The 20650-nt window shown below is 43.7% G+C and overlaps 1 protein-coding gene across 1 annotated transcript in view; it reads right to left on the reverse strand.

Annotated features, from left to right (window-relative positions):
* LOC119162003 (RYamide receptor-like) overlaps positions 1-15272 on the reverse strand; it is a 189754-nt gene extending 174482 nt beyond the window's left edge. Inside the window, exon 1 of the mRNA XM_075876711.1 lies at positions 15253-15272. Within this exon, the coding sequence (XP_075732826.1) occupies positions 15253-15272 (20 nt within the window). The remainder of the gene's footprint in view (positions 1-15252) is intronic.
* Between the last annotated feature and the right edge of the window lie 5378 nt (positions 15273-20650).

Here is a 20650-nt window from a genome sequence, read left to right on the forward strand (position 1 = left end):
TACCGTTCGCACAGTGGGCGTGATCTTATCGAAATGATCTACTACAGTCCGGAACCTTCTCAAAACCTGCAGGCGCGGTTTGCGCCGAGAATCATGTGGTGTTTCGGAACGATAACAAAAACTTGGGAAATGGAACGTGGCATTATGTTAGGCATTCTTCGGAGTAGCATAAAAATATTGCTATCTCAAGTTAAATTATAATGTCGGCTTCTTTTGTTTGTGCACCATCTTCTCGTTCTGCCAGCTAGGTTTGTGGAAAAATTGAGGGATCCTTAAGCATCGCCTTTATGAGTTGGATGCAATAGCGATAACTCATTCTGGTTCTTACTTCAAACTTTTAGTGCGAGAAATCTTTTCGTACATGCTATGCTTCCACTGCGTGGCCTTAAGGGAGTACGTGCAGGAACGTGTGTGTTTTTTGTAGCGGGTAACAGGTTTTAAGCTATAAGTCATTATGATAATCGCATGTTCTGACGCCCGATGGCAATTTACGCTCGTACCACGCATTTTTGCTCAATATTTCATGCTTTATTGTGAAGCATCTATGACTGTACAGAGCGCGTGTGTTTCCAGTCATTTTCGCTGCATTCCAAGCAGAGCAAGCTATTTTCACTGCATTCACAAGCACACTTGTGGATGCGTGGTAAAGTTACTGCTTGGCACGTAACCACCCGGGTTCAATACTCAATTGGAGGTAGACTTTTTTTCTTATTCATTTTACCTGCATCTTTCTCGATTTTTATATCACCCACAAGATGATGTTTCACTCACTACTAACGACGCCGACGCCCCAATTTGTGCGAAATGAGCTCGTTAATGCTCTCGCGCTAACATTAGCCCCGAAAGAATAGAAGTAACTGACCAGAAGGTCACAATTCTTCAGCGTGTTTTACAAGCTAGCCTTGTACACAGACAAAAATAGTCCCCATTGCGAACTTGGCTCCAGTGGGGTAGCCGAAACGTCTTTGTTTGCTCTTTGCTGTTTTGTTTGTTTGATTTCTTTACTGGTGCGGTTTATTTTAAATATTTACTGACTGATTATTCGGAAAGTCTGCAGTGTCCGTAGGAGCAAGTATATACTCACCTCCTTTTTGCTTCGGTTGCTTGTTTCGAGCAAAAAAAAAAACAATGATAGTTCATGACTCATCTCATTTTGGGGATGTGCAGAACGGCGCGCAACACTATTCCCAAGGTTTTTGTTTTCCAGAGCTCATTTCACATCCGAAGACAGACAATCGATTCATCAGTGCTGCTCGCTGTGCTTTCCAAAATCGCTCACACGCGATCGCATTTAACCGCAGGGTCTTGGTATGGCGTTGTTTTTTTGCATAAAACTAGCGTATACCTCACGTCAAAGAACGCCGCATGATGTGGAAGAGCTGTTTATTTTGTTGGGAATTTCTTGCAGACTCAGAAAAGTAATCACGCAACTAATAGAGTCGGTCACTTTTCTGTCCTCTCCAACGTACGGGCCGACTGAGCTTCCGACTCACGTGAAGTGAAAGGCACCGAAACAAACGTCCCTCCTGTCATGCTACTTCGGCCCTCTTTGCATAGTCGCCACTTGTCCTTTCCTGTGCTTTTTCAGTTCGCTGTTGATTCTACATTATTGATGCAGCCTTGCTGACGAGTGAGTCCGCCCCCCCCCTTTTTTTACTTTACTCTTTTTCGGTTTCACAACTCTCACCACACCGTGTTTTTTTGTACTTTTCGCTTCTTCGTCTTTCTGTACTCCATTGCGAAATAATATCGGCATGGCTTGCCGTTAATGACTTTTCCGCTTCCACTACATAGGCAGCTGCGTTCGTCTCATTATCTTCGCATGTAATTAGAGTTCGAACACTGAGTCGGTGCACGCAAAGCGCGACGCTGACGACAGCAGCGCACGAGATGACCGAAGCTGCCTGCGGCCGTAGTTCAGCAGGTATCTGGGGTGCGCGAATACGGTGCATTCATTCGGAAATGCCGGTTGTCCATCCAACCCGACTCATGCTTGGGCAAGCCGAGACTAATGTGTCATGGTCTCACTTCAAATAACTCAGAAATGCGGTTGTTAATGTAGCATCACTCGTGTCCCATGTGGCATAGTGTGCGATATTCTTTTTCCCTGTGCTTTATACAAAAATGTGGTACTTTTCTTTTATAAAAAGGATGGAACATTCCCTGTTTTGGCACCCAACGTGGCACTTACCTGGTTAATTCCAGGTAGGATCGAACAGAGCATGACCGGTCGACCTCTTAAATTTCTTCTGAATTTTACATATTGTTGCCTGATGAGTGGAAAGAAAAGATCCTGAATTGATTTGGCAGGAATTTTTTTCAAAGCACCGTGAATCAATAATGACAAAAAGGTGAGCTGCCACGCTTAGCTGCTCTACTATTTTTAGGGATTCATTATTAAAAACTATTGAAAAGCTACGCACCTCCAATTTGTTTAGCTAAATATATAGGTTGTTTTGCTTGCGTTCAGTTATTTTTCGCTTCTCTGTGTAGTTCAGATATGCTTATGAAAAATCTCAATTGTGACGAAAAAAACGTTCTAATGCCTATTTGGAAGCCTTTATTTCAACAGCGGCTTATGAAAGAGCAGTAAAAATTCCGCACTACTTTCACACTAAGCTTACTTAAAAACCCTCATAGCCTCTAATAATAAATTTTTTCAATAAAAAGACATAATTGCTCTAAAAAAGAGCATGCAAGAAAGACTTGTGATGACGATTAAAAACATTTTTCATATTTATTGAACTTTCTGCACTTTTTCTCTTGCCCATCAGATTACACAATCAATAAAAAATGTTGCATATTATGGTTTCACTTACAGTTGCGGCCCGTCGAAAAATGCCATTGCGCGTGAATAATATGCAATTGTCGATCAGACTTTCTGCTGATTCTCACCTTGTAAGGCTGCAAAAATATTACGATACCGCCATGGCTATTTTATGGCAACCTTTAATTTTATTTTGTATTTTCTGGCCATTTTTTCAAGATTGATTGAAGATAATACAGCAAGCAAACTTGAAAAATAACCTATATGTGTACGCTTTTCTGTTGTGACACCTTCAGGATAGTACGCACCGAGGCACTCAACAAGCGTGCCTCCATCTCAAGAGAATGGGGAACGCGCGCATGTAAGCAAACGCGTTTCCATATAGTGCACAGTGGACGTCAGGTTCTAATACCCGAGCAGCGCGTGTAAAATTTGTTCGCAATAAAAAAAAGCTGAATGTTTAGTCTTCGATCTCATTGTAGTACCTAAAGTTTAATGGGTATCCTCAAAACTATGCACCAATTTTGTCTATGGCTTAAAAAAAAGGGTGGACAAACTAACAAACTGAAGAAAGAAAAAAAGAAAGAAAGAAAGAAAGAAAAATTCAACATTTAGAGTTCTGCTGAATTGCTTCGACGATAGTAGTTTTTTGACAACTCCATATACTGTAGACAAACTTTGAGCAGGTGCACTGAAAATATATTACTTTATTAATTTATGAGCGACTTAGCTGCGGCTTGCAGACCAAGAAAAAGAAAAAACTGGTAAACTCGTTACACTCCGGTTTTCCTATTCAAAATTATTTTATTTATTTTGAAAAACGGCTCGCCGCGGTGGTCTAGTGGCTAAGGTACACGACTGCTGACCCGCAGGTCGCGGGATTGAATCCCGGCTGCAGCAGCTGCATTTTTAATGGAGGCAGAAATGTTGTAGGCCCGTGTGCTTAGGTTCCGGTGCATGTTAGAGAACCCCAGGTGGTCGAAATTCTCAGAGTCCTCCGCTATGCCGTCTTTCATAATCATAAGGTGGTTTTGGGACGTCAAATCCCACATATCAATCATATCAATCAATTATTTTGGAAAACGAATAATCATATACAAAGAATTCCTTTTTTCTATTTGGATAATAATCTGGCGCTAAATATATATTTTATGCTATTTTGGCTACATTTAGCTTCAATTGTGGCTCCTTTGCAAGTCTTCCTGGCAACCCTGGCTAGATTCAATTCGTCTAAAGCAGTCCATCACATAGTACGACTAAAACCGTGAGAGGCGACTGGGCTGGATTTGACTGAAACTTGGCATGACTCCAAATGGCCCGGGCCAGCTGAAACCAAATAGCTTCTCTGTGCATTTCGTCTTGCGCCACGATAGTATAATGTAAATGCAACATCTCAATAATTTTTTAATTTACATTACTCTTCATTAGGTTGGGTTATCATTTAACAAGTCATGTTTACTGCACTCGTACTTGCCATATTCATTTACCGCATACCTCGTTTTATCATTGTTCTTTTTTGTTGATAGTGCATATCTTTCCGTTAGCTGCAACTATATTAAACGTGCGTGTCTTCTCAATGAGTCTGTCAGTAACCTTGAAAATCACAATACATGCAACCCCGCAAGGGTCGACCGGTCAACAAAGCTTGAAGTCTACCACAAAGAGACGTTTCACTCGTCGCCTGCCTAAGTGTAAGTGCAAGCCTGCGAGTCAGCTGATATGTGGTTGCCAAATCAGCAGGGCCTCACCTGAGCCACTCTATATCGCCCTTACCAGCCTCACGAAGCTGGCTTCATTTCTGTGCCATCTGTCAGCGCAGTTAGCCAGTTTTTTTTTTTTTTTTAACACGATCCGTTCTTCGTTTTGCAGCAGCTCTGTTGTTTCCAGGAAACGATAAGTACAAGACCGCGTTGATTGGCGCATCATGGGAGAGGCCTTTGCCCTGCAGTGGGCGTAGTCAGCCTGATAATTAAGATAATTATAAGCAGCAGCTTCGCCTATTTGCATTCTTTCCAAGGCTTACTGAGCTTTTTCTGCCATCACTGGTGGGATGTCATTTGCGTTACTGCCAGTTCTTAATCTGGCGCTAAATATAAAATTTATAGCTATTTTGGCTACACTTAGCTTCAGTTGTGGCTCCTTTTTAAGTCTACCCAATGGCAACCCTGGCTGGACTCAAACATCGTGGTTGTTCCGACAACTGTACAGATCTGTGTAAAACTCTTCCGCTACTTTAACTATCCTGTCTATAACGGTAGCTACATTGTCTTCCTTATCCCTTAGTGTATACACCTGGGGCTGAATTAAGAAAACTCGCTTAGGAAAAATTTTTTGCGCTAGAGAAATTTTGATGCGTAAATCAATTCGCAAAACGAAAAAAGAAACGTCGTAAGAGGCAATTGGTGTAACATCGCCCGCTGCAATAAAGCATGCTGTGACTGCCCGAGAACATGTCAGCGATGGTGATGCAGTTGCTATATTTGCTTATGTCAGTGAATGGTGCTCGTAAGTGGATTCACAAAGGAAAACTTTGCGTAAAAACAGCATGGCTAAAAAAATTGAAAGAGTGGTGTGGACCACCATTAGGAACAATGTGGCTACTTAGAAGCTGCTGCCAAGGCGGTATAGTTTGCTGCCTTCACTCGGTTTGAGTTAATTCACGCCCATGTAGGGTTGCCGAATGACTCCTGGTGCGTTTTTATTTATTTCGGTGCTTTCAGTTTTGTGTATTGTTTCCCTTGTGCGCAGTGGATGGCATGGACAACCACCGTCGTCCAATAAGTTTGGAGTCGAAGTAATTGAAGAATCCTATTGGGCATCAATAGCGTAATATTACACATGTAAAGATTTTTGGTAAATTATCTGTGAATGGTTGGTGCGTGAATGGTCGGTGAATTCGAACGTGGCACAGCATAGGGTCAACCTTATTTGTTATGTTGTCGTGTTGCGCCTTACCTCATGCACTTAAAATACGACTCGATATAATTGCCTCATTCGTAGAATTTTCCCCCAAAGAGGTTAATCGAAACTCATTTCTAGCACACTATTGGAAATAAAAAATAAGTGCAACTTTTCAGTTAGCGGTTCACAAAGCCTATTCTGTGGTTGTGATCTAGTGTACTTCGGTCGGCTCTAACTGTGAAATGAGCACGATCTCTGAAATACAGCTGTGGATACACCTTGGGATGATCTGAAACGGGCGCGTACTTTGTGAACCAAAGCTTATTAGAAGTGTGCGTGATTACGCATGTAACTACAAACAAATCAACCGTTTCCACCTTCTATGTTGAGAAACCGATATGAACCATAAAAATATGGCAAACAGTCGGGATAAAATGACCCCAGTAATTTTAAATGACACCAGAAATGTGCAATCCCTCATAATTCTGGAGCGAACCTTGGCTGAATTCATCCCTGCGACAATTAGCAGCCGTTTACCTTGGCGCACGAATATCATTCAAAAGTAGAGCGAGCCACTGAAATATATGTTGTTCGACGCAGCGACCACTTGACCTGGGAATAATCGCGTTGCGAAGGCGCAATGCTCGTCGCATGCTCTGATCGAAGCAGACGACAAACACGAGCAGATGACGGCTTGGCCAACAGGCGCAGATTGAGATTGATTGGTTGAAGCAATACTCTCAACATCAGCTCACTCCGTTGCATCGCCAAAACACTTTTTTCACCTGGCATGCCTGTCGTGTTCATCATATCACCCCCCAACGCATATAAAAGCAAATATTGTCGCGGCGAGAAAAATGCGCAAGTACTTTCTAAGAGATCTCTTACGTGGTGCGCAGTTGTCGGAAACAACATGACGTCGTAAACAGCGTATCGGTCTGTGCGAATTTTAACGAACGCCTTTCGCTCAAGTTCCTTCACCGCTCGGCTAGATAAGTTGTGATTACTGCTACTTTTTCGGTTATAATAAGCGGTGTAAAACCAGCGGCAGTGTATTGGTTTGCGGTGACGAGTATCGAAGCCTGTGTCTCGGTGTGTTTATAGAGCGAGTTCAGTGCCAGTACATCAACAATAACTAGTACTCCAGAAAGCTGCATTGTGTATTTTTGCGCTGGTAACACTTCATTCAATTCTCATTACAGTCTCTCAGTTGAGTGTTGTGAGACATTCCGGGTGGACAACATTTTAGCACGTTACTTGAGTCACCCCAAGTACGTAGGGAAACCTATGAACTACGCGCTGTGTTCTATTCTTGCTTCGCAACTGATTAGCCCGTACGCTTCTATTTTCTTGTGAGCTGCATTATAGTTTTCGGAAGTGAAACGATGTTCGGTGTGAACACAGTCGTGCTGTGTTCACAATTCTAAGACTTGTGTAGAGGCTGGGCTACTGTGATCGAGAATCGAAAGACAGCGTTGATGACTGTATTGCCCTGCGAAGTTGCGGTGGTGGGGCTTGGCGTTTTTGTTTGTTAACTCGTCACTTCTTTTTGTGATATTCATAATCCGAGGGCCATGATGTGACAAACCGAACCTGCGAGATGCTATATTCTGTTGTGTATCTAAAGTGGGAGAACTTTAGAGTTCTTTGTGCCCCGAGTGCCTGTGAAAGTCAAGCTTCCCTCTGGCCCTCAGAAAGAGAAAATATTTCACTGGTACCTTGCCTTGGATAAAGTTTCAGGCCAGTACCGGCGAAGTACTGGTTCTCGAGTTCGTTTGGCCATCGTTTTGCACGAGCCTTGAAAACAGCGGATCGTGGCCAGTTTTTACACTATATCGATGTACGTGCATGCCTGGACAGCCTTTCATTGCGATGTCATCGGCAGCTTTCAGACTGCAGATGTTCTTTGCCTGTTGATCACAGAGCACACTTGGTCCTTGTTGACACTGATGTTTACCAAATGCTGCCATCGATGAGGTGACCTTCCGGAACTAAATTTGGTGTTATTCACGTAGTACGTGAACGTTTCAAGTTTTTCAGCCCAGCAAATGTAATGTTTCCCTGTGTTAAGTTGAAGCATGAAAACTTGACTACTACTGTAATATACATTCATAAATTATGGAGAGGGGGCAAATACATCAACATCTTTTTGATTTGATATAATCGATCTCTTGTTTAATTATTAAGATGGGCTTGTCTATTTACCACGTTTGATTGTTGGAAAGTTATTGTGAATTTATTTTCCAGGAGCTGGGTTGCACTTGAAAAATTCATGTTATTTGGATAAATTAGATCTCGAGACGGTTAGTGCTGTGTTATCACTATACTTCACTAGGACATAGATATTGGAGTATGTAAATCCTACGTGAGGCTTCAGTTTGTTTCAAGGGGGATATAGCATATGTGATCATTTTGACGAAACATAGCTCTGCGTTATAGTGAAAGAAGTATTATAAGTGAGTGTTTTTAATGATGGTTTATTAATATTTCATTTTCGGCCCCTCACAGATCGCAGAATTTGTTAAGGTACTGTGATGCACAGTTGCACGATCTGGCACATCAAGCCTTCTCATGTCTTGGAGCATGTGTAAAAAAATAAGAAAGACACGTGCTACTTAAATGTGCAAGCATCTGCCACTTCTGGAACTGTTATCATCCAGCAGACCTGGAACTGGCCTGGAAGCATGCATTGGCAGCCTCACCTGGAAATACTGTGATCTGCCTAGGACCTTTTAGGGCACAAAAGTGCCTAACGGTTAGTTGCAAGGTTAGTTTTTCAAATACATACTATTAGGTAAACACCACCTAATGTACACACATTGAAAACCCAGACATGGTTGCTACTGTGGATTTTTGTATTGTTCTCACACATATAACTGATTGGACAACAATAGAAGTAAATGTCGAGATAATTTATAATGTTGATAGTGGGAAGCCTGTATCTTATGAATGAAACACTACTCATTTGAGGCTGAAAAGCTGGCGCTTTTGAACGATCACACATGTTTTGATTCTTTATTGAGCTCTTGAGCTTGTGACTAACTCTGTGGACCAAGTGCTCTTGACGATAATAGCAAGTGGGCGAAAATCGCCTGGCTGTTCACAACTTGCAAGGAGAAAGACATATTGTACAACACTCAGACGACATAAAGCCGTTAACCGCATCTTTTACTTGATGTAGCCTTTTTTCTCTCAGTTCTGTGGCATGTTGTGTTTCAGCCGAACGTGTTCACCATAACTGCAAAGTGATGATGTTTTCTACAAATTGTACCTGACCTAAGTATGCATTGTTGGTCTCTAAAGGTAACGCTCAGTGTGCCTCAAAGCCATGGCTCCTCATCTCCCTGTCTGTTGCTAGTCTACTTGAGCAGCAGTGCAATGCAGCCAGCACCCTTGAGAACAAAATGATGGAGCGCTCCTTTGGTGTCCTGTGCAGGACACAGAATATCCATCCGGCAAGACACTGACATCAATAATAATGGTGAGTGTTGGTGGCACCTGTAGGAACCCGTTGTGTTTCTTGCATATGATTATTTCCGCCAGTGAAGTGCATTTTTGAAAGTTTTTTTTTTATTTTGAGTAATGAATGTGAGCAATAAGCACACTCATAATCCACAAGTGCTTTGTGTCTTATAGACTACCCATTTGCTTCTATACGCTGTATGGTGAACTGGCTATGTTAGATAGCTTTGTATTTATGAACATTATCTTTAGTCTTATAACGCAGTGTAACTTGTGTTCCTTAGTGAACTTATTTGTTGTTGGCTTCCCGCACCTAGTGTAAAGTCGAAATAGAAGCTAAGTTATTGGCTTAGTATGCCTGGCAGAAGTTTCATGCTTTCATATGTAACATTGTAGTTCTGCACTTGTATCATAATAAAATATATTTTCAGTCTTTACTGTTTGTGTGTGTTGAAACTTCCTTTCTTTTTATTATTTCTGCAGCCTTGTCGTCGGCTTTTGAAAATATGACCTATGTAAATATGAGCACATATTTAACATCTGTACACTTTTGCATGTAGCTTGATAGTAACGATGATCTTTATTTTTATAACTTCAAGCACTAACAAGGGATCAGGTGCTCCACGGTCGCGTACAGCGTATCAAGAACAGAACATAGAAGACCGACAAGTAGAAAGGGACTGCCAGTAACTGTGTTCGCCTGCTCAAAGTTCACGACAGCAAAAGGAGCACATCTAGAGCAGCTTGAATTGTATACTTAGTAACATTCTGCGCAGCTGCAGTTTAACTTACTAACAGTTCATTATTCAGCAGTTCCTTTTGCATTTCATCAGTCCAAATTAATCGCCCCACCACAGTGCTGCAGTGACTAAGGTACTCGGCTGCTGACCCGCAGGTCGTGGGATCTAATTCCCGCGGCGGCGGCTGCATTTCCGATGGAGGCAGAAATGCTGCAGGTCCGAGTGCTCAGACTTGGGTGCACGTTAAGAACCCCAGGTGGCCAAATTGCCGGAGCACTCCACTACGGCGTCTCTCGTAATCATATGGTGGTATTGGGATTTCAAACCCCACATATCAATCAATCAATTCCAAATAAATAAATTTTGCATGAAAGATACCAAAATATGACACTAATTTAAAGGTTGCTGTAGTGTTAGTGGGCAAAGAAGTTTGCGCTGAATTTGTTAACATGCATATTAATCAAAGTGCCTGCGTGCATCTGCATTTCACTGCCAAAAATCACAGAATCCATTCTCAGCAATGGTAACTGTGCTTGCATTCTCTGTAGTACAAGAGGTAAAGCCATTGATGCGGTCATCTTTTACTTAGTCGATATATTCCTTAAGTATACACTCACTTTAGAGCCCCAACGATGTCATGTTTTATAAACTCTGGGAAGTGTTCCTATGTGGAATATTTTATTTGGAAAGAAGAGGATCATCCCTACTCCTAGTATATCTAACACTTGGTTTAGTACTTGTGTATTGTTATCCCCCTGCCTGTATGTCCTTCAACAGTCCACTTCTTTGTTCCTGCTGTGTAAGTGTCATTTTTCAATGTAGTATTTGCTCGGATAGGTTTGTGCATAATGCAATTGTATACTGTGCAAAAGACTTGTTAGATTTGCAGCTTTCTTCATCTTGGAATAAAGTATTTAATTTAATTTATATGTAGCTCTAGAATGCAATTACTTATCTTTTTCTATGTCCCTGTACCATTGTTTAGCCCTACAAGGGTACTGGTGTACTCTAATATTGAACCTGGCATCTTAAACCATTTTGTCAGTAGAAGTAACAATGTACTTATTACCGTTAATACTATACTGAGATAAGCTGTGAAAATTCTGTGGTGATATGTTTATATATCTAACTTTATGAAAGTATATGTTCCTATGTTCTTTCATTGTAATCCCTCTTTCATGCAAACGACACACAATTACTTTGTAGTGGCATAGTACTAGTTGTGATTTTACACACATGTGCTGAGCAACAATGCAGTTGAGGCCAGCAGCAAAACATACATGCATTGCACTGGAACATCACCTCACATACTCAGTGTAGAGTCTTTGGTCACTAGTGAACTGAATTTTTTTCAAGCAGATAAACAGACAACTCTAAGGGAACTGTGATAATTTGCTAACTGTGAAGCCTTTTTGAAGAGTGTTTTCGGGAAGCAAAATGGGGTCTATAGCTGTCAATATAAACAGTGTTTGCAACGAGGAGCTTAGTAGGTTAGACTAGTTTTGTTAATGTATTGTCTAGAATTTCTTTGGGCTGTGCCGACTTTTCAGCTTAAGTGTACTAATATAATTTGCTACTGTGCTGTCAATGAGTCGAGCTATGTAGATAAGCAGAGTAACAATGCAGACATGTACCAAATTGTAATGCACAGAGCCATTTTCTTTGGCATGACATGGTTAATTGCTTTCTTCTTGTGTTTCTTATAAAAACTGCTTGTCACTGGGCAGCAACAGAAACTACACGTCAAGCTCTTCCAAGATGGTTCGAGAAACGCCAAGCTCACACACAACAGTGCTGCGGGATTTCTTTCGTAAATTACTTTCTGTACATTCAAATGAGCGTATTAGAATTGTTGCTTTATAGCCGTTCATCTTAATATTAAAACGCGGCGTATGTATGTATGTATGTATGTATGTATGTATGTATGTATGTATGTATGTATGTATGTATGTATGTATGTATGTATGTATGTATGTATGTATGTATCTTTAAAATTAGAATTCATTTATAATTGATTAGTAAATTTGGTGATGATTTGGCTGGATTTCTTTCTAGTTCTCTTTCTTCCGAGGCATTGCATATTCAATTTGTTTTTACTGCATAAAAATAAATGTAACCTTAAACAAAATATGTGCATTCGAAAAAGTTGTTTCATCTGCCACCGTACAGTCATTAGCTAAAAACTAGGTAAAATGGAACCAACCAGCAAAATTTAGATTAGAGCATAGCTCCTCTACCCGACATATCTTGTACACATTGCGTTGGTCGATTATGTCGATGTCAACCTATCCAAAACAAGCTATCACCCATGGTTGTAGATGTGTGTGATATTTGTGCATATTTTAATACCTGTTGGCAATTACTATTACGTGCACAAACGTAGTCAAGCTGAATACACGGATTTTGCCCATGCAGCTTTGATCTGTACTGCAACTGTTGTTAATAAAAAAACTTCGTTTAAAAATTTATTGTAGAAACCAAAAGCAAAGTACCTCTCTATGACCTAAATCAATTTGCCATTGGTCCGTTTCGTTTTAGACAATTGGAGACCTTCTCAGCAGAACTCAATTTGCTGCTATAGTTCTTTTTAACCATTGACAGCGACATTGCGCTGAAGCGCGCAGGTATAGCGCGAGAGAAGACAGGTAGCGAGAGAGAAGACACAAACCACTCTGCTTGTGTCTTCTCTATTTGCCCATTCTCTTTTGCCTCGCTGTATGTAATGTTCCCACCAAATTGGCACGAAAACGTGTCCAGTCAACTTGTCCACAAAAATTAGCTCGCTGTGTGTCTAGATTTTCTTCACACATTGTGATTACTGAGGGCTGGTCGAATATCCAACCACTCGTAAAGTAATATAACTGGTATGTTATCGGTATTTTGGCACTGCGCACTCTTGTGATAACAGAGGATGGGGGGGGAAAATATGAACCCTGAAGTATAAAATTTATGAAGGAGCACGGCACAGAGCTTTTGGGTCAAAAGGCCAGTGAAAGAAGAGAGCGGGAAAGCCACCTTGTCAAGAAATGATTGCCCACCGCCCCACGTAATCTCAGGCCGGGCAACCTATGACAAAAAAGTGCTCAGTGACACTGCAAATCGAACACAGTACTTCCTAAATTCTAGTTGAACGCTGTAACCGCTCGTTCACTGCTGCAGCGCTTGAGATGAGAGCTTGCCACTGCAGCATTTACCCATTGCTAAAATATTGCCAATCCTTCGAATGACGCCAAATGCAAAACGTCCGGTGAAACTTGGTCAGAAATAGAAAACCATAATTAGAATGCATTCGCCTAAGGTTACTAGAAAATAGAATCCACCAAGTGTGGCTGTGGCTGTATGACCGTGCCCTATTGTACACTGTCATCCTTAATGAAAGGGAACACGCGTACGCAAGGCCTGCGCTCTGCGGTGGCTGCCTACATCCCCATCAACCGACAGCAAAAGGAAACACGTTCAATTTTTGCGTCATCTGTTGCCGAAAAAAAGTGATAACGAGTTATGGCTTGTAGACAAGCACTAATAGATTGCACTCTCTCTCTGCTCACGCCTGCAGTGCCTGGTCCACTGCCGCCATATCAAACGTTGTTCGCGACCACGGTGCAAGCAGCAGCAATCTCCCGATATCGGTCGCCACACGAGCAATCAGGGAATGTCGTCTAGCAGCGCTTGTCTACAGCCATAACTCGTTATCTTGCTTGGCTATAGATGACACGTAAAGTGAACTTGCTTTGCTCACTTGTCAATTGATGGTGCTGTAGGCAGCCGCCGCAGAGCGCAGGCCACGCGTTCGCATGTTCATTTTCATGAAGAACGACAGTGTACATTATTATCGTGATGTTGGGTTAGCTGGCTCTAACGTAGCCTACCTTCCCATATTTTGCCAAATATAAATAAAAGTAAATATATATATATATATATCGCCTTATGACAACACTAGTCAGCTATTCTTAATTCACTGTCACTGGTGTCACTTTCACTAAGTCAATACTCAGTTTCTTTCCATTATCGTTATTTAAATAGGATTTTGCCCCTTAACTCACAACTCTACAAAGTAGCAATGATTCTCACTTCTAAAGACAGTCGCCCCTCATGTCGCTTTCTGTGTGACTGTCGCTCCTATAAAACGCGTACTCAGCGCTTCTATGCCCTTCAAGCATCCCCCACTGCTTTGAGGTAATTTTCCCTGACGTCTGCTGGGCTAGAAAATTGTCTCTAATATCTATCATTTCGATTTTAGGCTTCCGTTGAGAGGAAACGAGAGTCACTCTCTTTTTTCGTGCTTTTCGTGTGCGCGGTAATGTCGCTTGACTTGAAGACTCTCATACACGGCCCTGGTTTTGTTTGCTCACTCAAAAAAAAGCATTATATCCATGGGGTGAATGATGGAGAGTGGGGCGAAGCATCCGTCCGTTCATTCGTTCTTGCTTCCATCTGTCCATGCGTCCGTCTGTGTGACCGTATGTGCGTCCATCTGCCCGTCCGTGCGTGTGTCTGTTTGTACGTCCACACGTCCATCCATGCGTCAATCCCTGCGTTCATCCTTGCATCCGCCACTGCGTACGTCCATGCGTGGGTTCATTTGTGCAACTATCCGTGCGTCCATCCATGCATCAGCCTGTGTGTCCGTTCGTCCATCTAGTCAACACTACAAGTACCACCATCTCGCACCTTTTCATCACATATTCCGCATATAGAAGCACTGCCATCCAGCGGACATTCTGAGGACTAAACGAGAGGTGGCACACGCACACTGCACACTTTCTTACGGCTTGCGCTTCGTGTCTACTTCCCACCTTTAACAACCTCGAGTTCATGGTATATACTAGTTCACTGTATTCATGACACTGCGGCCCAACGCTCGCTAAACCTTTCTAAAACTAAGGAGGTTGCGCCCGGCGAGTAGAACTTAGCAACCCTTTCTTGTCAGGTAGCGCTCAATGTACATGCTAATGGCTGCTAATGGGGAATGAGAGATGGGAGAATTCGGCTTTTAGTGGACGCGCATGCTGCGAATTTTTTATTGTTCAACAGCACGCAGGAGAAAACTCCCTTCGGCACCACCTTGCAGATCAAAGCGAAAGACATTTTACGCACTACTACGAGCGACGAACGGGTGGTACTTTAAGGAGCTTCGCCCCTAAAACCGCTAGATGAAGAGGAGGTGTTTGCAGCCCTTAAATCCATGAATTGTGATCATAGCCCAGGCTCAGATGCTTTGACAGTCGACTTTTAAGTCAAGTTTTGGAAGGTTTAGGGGGGCCTTTTACCACATCGGCAAAGAGGCTTCTCCGTGAGGGGACTCTGTCAGTAACTCAAGGGGGGGTGGGGGGTGGAGGGTGGATCACTCTCGTGTGCAAGGATGAGACGAGACGCACTGACCTGAGAGCCTGGTGGCCCATCACCCTTCTATACTATGACTACAAGCTCATAGCTAAAAGCCTATCCGTTCGACTCACTCCAGTGCTTAGTACTGTTTTGGGTCCGTACCAGGCGTGTTGTGTCCAAGGTAGATTGTGCCAACTTCATGGTTTTGCTATCAGGGACCTTATAGATTGGTCGAATTCATGCAACCTAAGTGGAATCCTTTGTTTTTTTGTCAAGAAAAGACTTTTGATATTATCAGTAATAAGTAAATCTTTAAAGTTTTAAAGCAGGCGGGCTTCAGTTCCAAGTTCATTAGCATCGTCAGGGCTCTGTACTTTCGTCCTAGTTCTGTTGTTGTCATACAAGATCACGTTTTGGAGCTTTTCGGTGTGTGCCATGGAGTCATACAGGGCGACCCATTGTCACCCGGTCTCTACGTGTTCGCATTCGAGCCGCTCTTGCAGAGGCTTTCTAAAGGCACCAGCATAGGTAGATGTCCCCTTCCGGCAGGTTCCCCCCCCCCCCCGGTGGCAATGTACGCCTGCGCAGATGACCTCTCTATTGTGGTCTCGGACGAAGCAACTGTTTGCACCGTCTTGGATGTTATGGAGGGGTACTTCTCGGCGAGCAGCGCCAGAATAAATAGGTCAAAGAGTGCAGTAATGTAATTGAACTGCGCTCCCTCCAGTCCACGTCCTGTGCATAGCCTCCCCATAAAGGAGCGCCTACGTATATTAGGTTTCCATTGCGAGCCTGATGTCCCGACTACCGAAAACTGGCGGTTAGCAAGACAAAAGCTGACCGACAGGATTGGGGAACTCGGTGCCTTGTCTTGTCCGCTTCCAACTAGGGCCACAATAATTCGATCACTTTTGTTTAGTTTCCTTACGTACGTAGGTTTGGTTATGCCAGTAAAGCCCCATACAAAAGTTCTCCTGGAAAATAAACTTTTCATGTTTCTTTGGAGTCGTGCCTCTCCATTTGTGTTGCGCCCCGTACTGAAGTTGCGTAAGGATGAAGGAGGATTAGGTATTCCTGACCTTAGCATTGTGACCACGGCATTTCACGTTAAATGGACACGAGTAGCTCTCGATTCAGATATGCTCTTTACTAGAAGCTCTGAATCATATTTTCTGAGCACGCTGCTGAGGCTGTTCTCGCCTGGGGCATTTTCGAATTCGGTGCCTCGGGCGGGAACGCCTTCTGCTTTCTATGCAGGGGCCGCTTCTACTTTGGCCCATCTCCAAGAGGTCGACGCCGAGATAGATTTAGTTTCGATCGAACTCTGCGAGTTAGTTGATAGACTGACCACGGAATTACCTGCAAACTGTGTAGCATTTCACCTGTCCCACCATAGTCTTAACTGGTGGTTCAGTACTGCCAGTTTCCTGGATGCTAAGCGCGCTACATTCATGTATCACCTGGCCAGAGTGTGCCTGCCCCTAAAGTTCAGGCCCTTCCCGAAAATTTCTCAACGAGGAACGTGCCCCTTTTGTGGCACTATGGAGGACCTGGTTCACGTGTTCTCCAAGTGCGCACTACCAGCTGCCCTCCATCGAAGAATAGATAGCTTGTTTGGCCACCTAGGTGTTCCTTTCAACACCATTCGTTTTCTTCATCCCCTGTCGAGACAAGTGGCTAAGCAGTACGTGCTTCTACTTGTTGAGTCCTCCTACCAAGTGTGGGTGGCACGGTGCTGTGCCGTCTTTGATGGGAAGCAACCCGGGCTTCACGAAGTGATCGCAAAAGTACGGAAGGAAGTCTGGTTCGTTCTCCACCGAGAGTGGCAGCGCCTAGGTGCAAAGAAGTTTTATGAGATATAGCACCATCCGGCAGTGATATTTAGTTAGTCAGGAGGACAGATAACTATCAATTTTTAATGATGGCGTTCTCTATAGAAAGTTCCACGACTAGGCCTAGTGAGCCCGTCGCCCCCGGATTTGGTATGTGTGGTTGTTCACCGGAGCTTTGCATGTGCTAAGGTGATCCTATCGCCTTGTCGGGCATTACCTGCAAGGTCCGTGTTGGCCCCTTCTGCAGGCTCGGCGACTCTACTCGCCGAGGCGGAGGGTGGCTCCTTTCCTCGAGAAGGACTAAGCCGGCTTTCAGCCGTGCTGGTTTCCCTGGGTACGTTTGGTTTGCGTGCAGCGGCATTGGCCTCTGCACCAAATAGTAGTCCCATAGACCCCACAGGACGAATTGTGTCTCACCGCGCCCTAGTGGTGAGGAGACGGGCCGTCACCACAAAGCGCTTCGCACCGAGCGATAGCCCATCCGTCCTGAGGGGACGTCGTCGCAGGCTTTCAGCTGCACGACAGTGTGATGGCACGGGCACTTTGGTTGCGGTGACTGAAGTTACCACGACCAAGGGCAGTCCCGCTGCCACGTGTCTGGGTACGTCCGCTTTGCGTGTGGTGTCGGGAGCCACTGTGCCAAAGGGTAGCCCCTGTGTCGAGTTTCGCAGGGCCCTAGCGGTCAGGAGACAGGCCATGACCGCAGCGCATCCCACGTGCTGCGATAGCCCACCTTGCCAGGGTACGTTTACTTCGTGCGTCACGACCGAAGTTGCTTCGCCGAAGGGTAGTCGCTTTGTTGGGCCTGCCTGACTTGTACGCCGGGAGGCAGGCCGCGTCTGTTTGGCGTCTGGCGCCGAACGGTAGCACCCTTGCCAAAGCATGGCTGTCGGCCCGAAACAAAACGTCCCGCCCCACATGACCCTGTGGGGAGGAAGTGGCGGGACAGACGTAGGATGATGATGAGTTGATCAGTTAGGTGTGACTCTGGAACAAAGCGCTTTCGCGCCGCGTCTTCTTCCTATCTGACAACGGCACGAAATAACTACGCCGTGTTCTGTGAAAAGCATTAGCGCTGAAACACCTTTCGACGAGTATCCCTTGTTTTCATAGACACATATCTAAGCGTGAGTGTATGCACGTTGCCCCACCGTGGTCATCTATTGGGCTAAGGTACTCGGTTGCTGACCCGCAGGTCGCAGGATAGAATTCCGGCTGTGGCGGCTGCATTTCCGATGGAGGCGGAAATGTTGAAGGCCCATGTGCTCAGATTTGTGTGCATGTTAAAGAAGCCCAGGTGGCCGAAATTTCCGGAGCCCTCCACTACGGCGTCTCTGATAATCATATGGTCGTTTCGGAACGTTAAAACTCACATATCAATCATCGTCATCAGCTTATGCACGTTCTCCCATTCAGCTTTATCAAAATGATGCGGTACATGGAAATTGCGCTCACAATTTGATTTGATTATTTCTGTTTTATATTTCTACAGAATTCGTCCGCAGGCACAAAAGCCGATCCTGTGTCATGTAATAAGAATATTGTAAGAAAGGCAACCTTTTACGTCTAGCTAGAAAACATCCTTACGTGCACCATTATGCCGTGCTCGATTACACCGGATTAGGTGAGTAGCAGCGCAGCTTCATTCAAATGTAAGGTAACTGGTCGCGTTAAACAGGGGAAGAAATTTGGGGCAGATTTTAAGCACTACATACATAGATTTTTGCGTAGTTTTAATAATGTAGTGCACCTGCCGTGTTGTTCACTTGTACTTGGTGAGATGGTGCTTGGATTAGCCTAAGGCCATCCAGCAATTTTTTGAGCCACGGTCATTGACGAAACGCAAGCGCTTGAGTTTGCAAAGCACGCCCAGACGTCTATTACAACGCGGCATTGCGTAAGTGCTGTAGAGACGCACTTGAAAATGGAAGCTGAGATGCAACAAATTATTGGCTTTTAGCGTATACTCTTTAGGCTTAATTGGGACGTTCAACCCAACATGTATTTATGCTAGACGTTTTGTGTGCTACCTTGCTATTATCGACCCAGACTTCTTTCTTTCCTTGTCGTTTCATCGGCTATCGTATGTCCTTCCTGCCCTCCTAAGTACCGAGTAAGTTAAATTAGCACCCGTGCTATTGTAATCCCTCGAGATAACATAATTCTTGGCTAAGAAAGTGTGTAGTCAAGGGAAAGCTTTGTGAACACGGTCCTAGTTTTTGCCTATCCCATTTTTTTTCTTCCACACTTCGATGCTTCCTCCATTCTTTAAAACATGTTACATTCTCTCCAAGGTATACATTGTTACATCTGATACCATACATTTAATAACCAACATCGGAGCTTCTACCAGTTCTAATTTTGCCCGTTTTGTTCGAAGCTTGCATGTTTTGACCTTTCTTATTAAGGTTCTTTGTTTCTTGGGGCAGCCTGCTAGCATCCTGTCCAACTGTCATACCTCCAACTTCCACTGCACACACCGTAATGACACTCGTCTGATTATCATTCACTGCGTCAACGCTAAGGCTGTTTCCCTTCGTAAGAAACGAATATCTATTCCGAAGCTCTGTTTTTGGTGGATGTTATAACAAATCATCTGAGTTTTCCCAGCGCCCACCAGCGGAAGAAAACATCTGGCTGTCATTCAGGCCGATCGTTGCGCCTGAATTGCCTAACACTAACACGGGTATTTGAAAACTGAAATAAACAATAAAATTTTATCGTATCCACTAGAGTATATATCGTGCCGTTACTCTAGCCAATATCGTCTTTTTTTCACCCGTGGCTCTTGACGAAGCCACAACGCTAACGCTAATACTGACATAAGGAGCCATCCGGCACAACCAGCTGTACAAGACAGAAAATAGGTAGTAGTTGAAGATGACAAAAACTGACTCCTGCTTTCTCAGATTACCACAAATACGAGAATAGTTCAGCCCAGCTGTGAATGGCAGCTATCATCTGAAAAAGAAGTTTTTTCACCAGTGCCCCAGCTTCTTCCCACGGCAAATATGTAAACCTCACGAGTATGAATTGCCTTTTCGGATCATGTACTTGGTCTCTTCAGCACCATCTATTTGTCCCTTTCCCCGTCGTTTGGGTAGGAGCGTCCGAAAATAGCTGATAGAAAAGCCCATTCGTCTTTTCGTTGTGGCTATACCAGAATCCGGGTATCGACTGTTGATATGATGATATCGACTGCGCCCTACTCTATGTCATGCTATTTATAGCAGCTGCGAAGGTAAATGGCGCTGTCATCAATATTTTTCGTGAAAGAAAGATTCACAATTAAAAGGAAAAATGAGAAGATGTCTCTCGTATACGATATTGATTTCCTCGACTAGAGTAAGGCCAGAATAGGAAACCTTTTCTTCAAGATACTAGTCATACATGCGTCCAAAAAGGGCCAATAATTTGATGCAAAATCTCGTGTCAAGTTACATTCTTAATATCACTGGTGCTTTCACAGAAACCTACATTACAATAAGACCCTACAACCAAGCTCTTTTCAAAAATAAACGTTGCTGGAGTTGTTTGGGTACTGACGCATATTTGTGTATATTTACCTTGGAAGTAGCGTGGTGTTTCATAGTTTTTGTTGAGATTTCAATGGTGAAGTA

The sequence above is a fragment of the Rhipicephalus microplus genome, chromosome X (genome assembly GCF_043290135.1).
Source record: "Rhipicephalus microplus isolate Deutch F79 chromosome X, USDA_Rmic, whole genome shotgun sequence".
Taxonomy (NCBI): domain Eukaryota; kingdom Metazoa; phylum Arthropoda; class Arachnida; order Ixodida; family Ixodidae; genus Rhipicephalus; species Rhipicephalus microplus.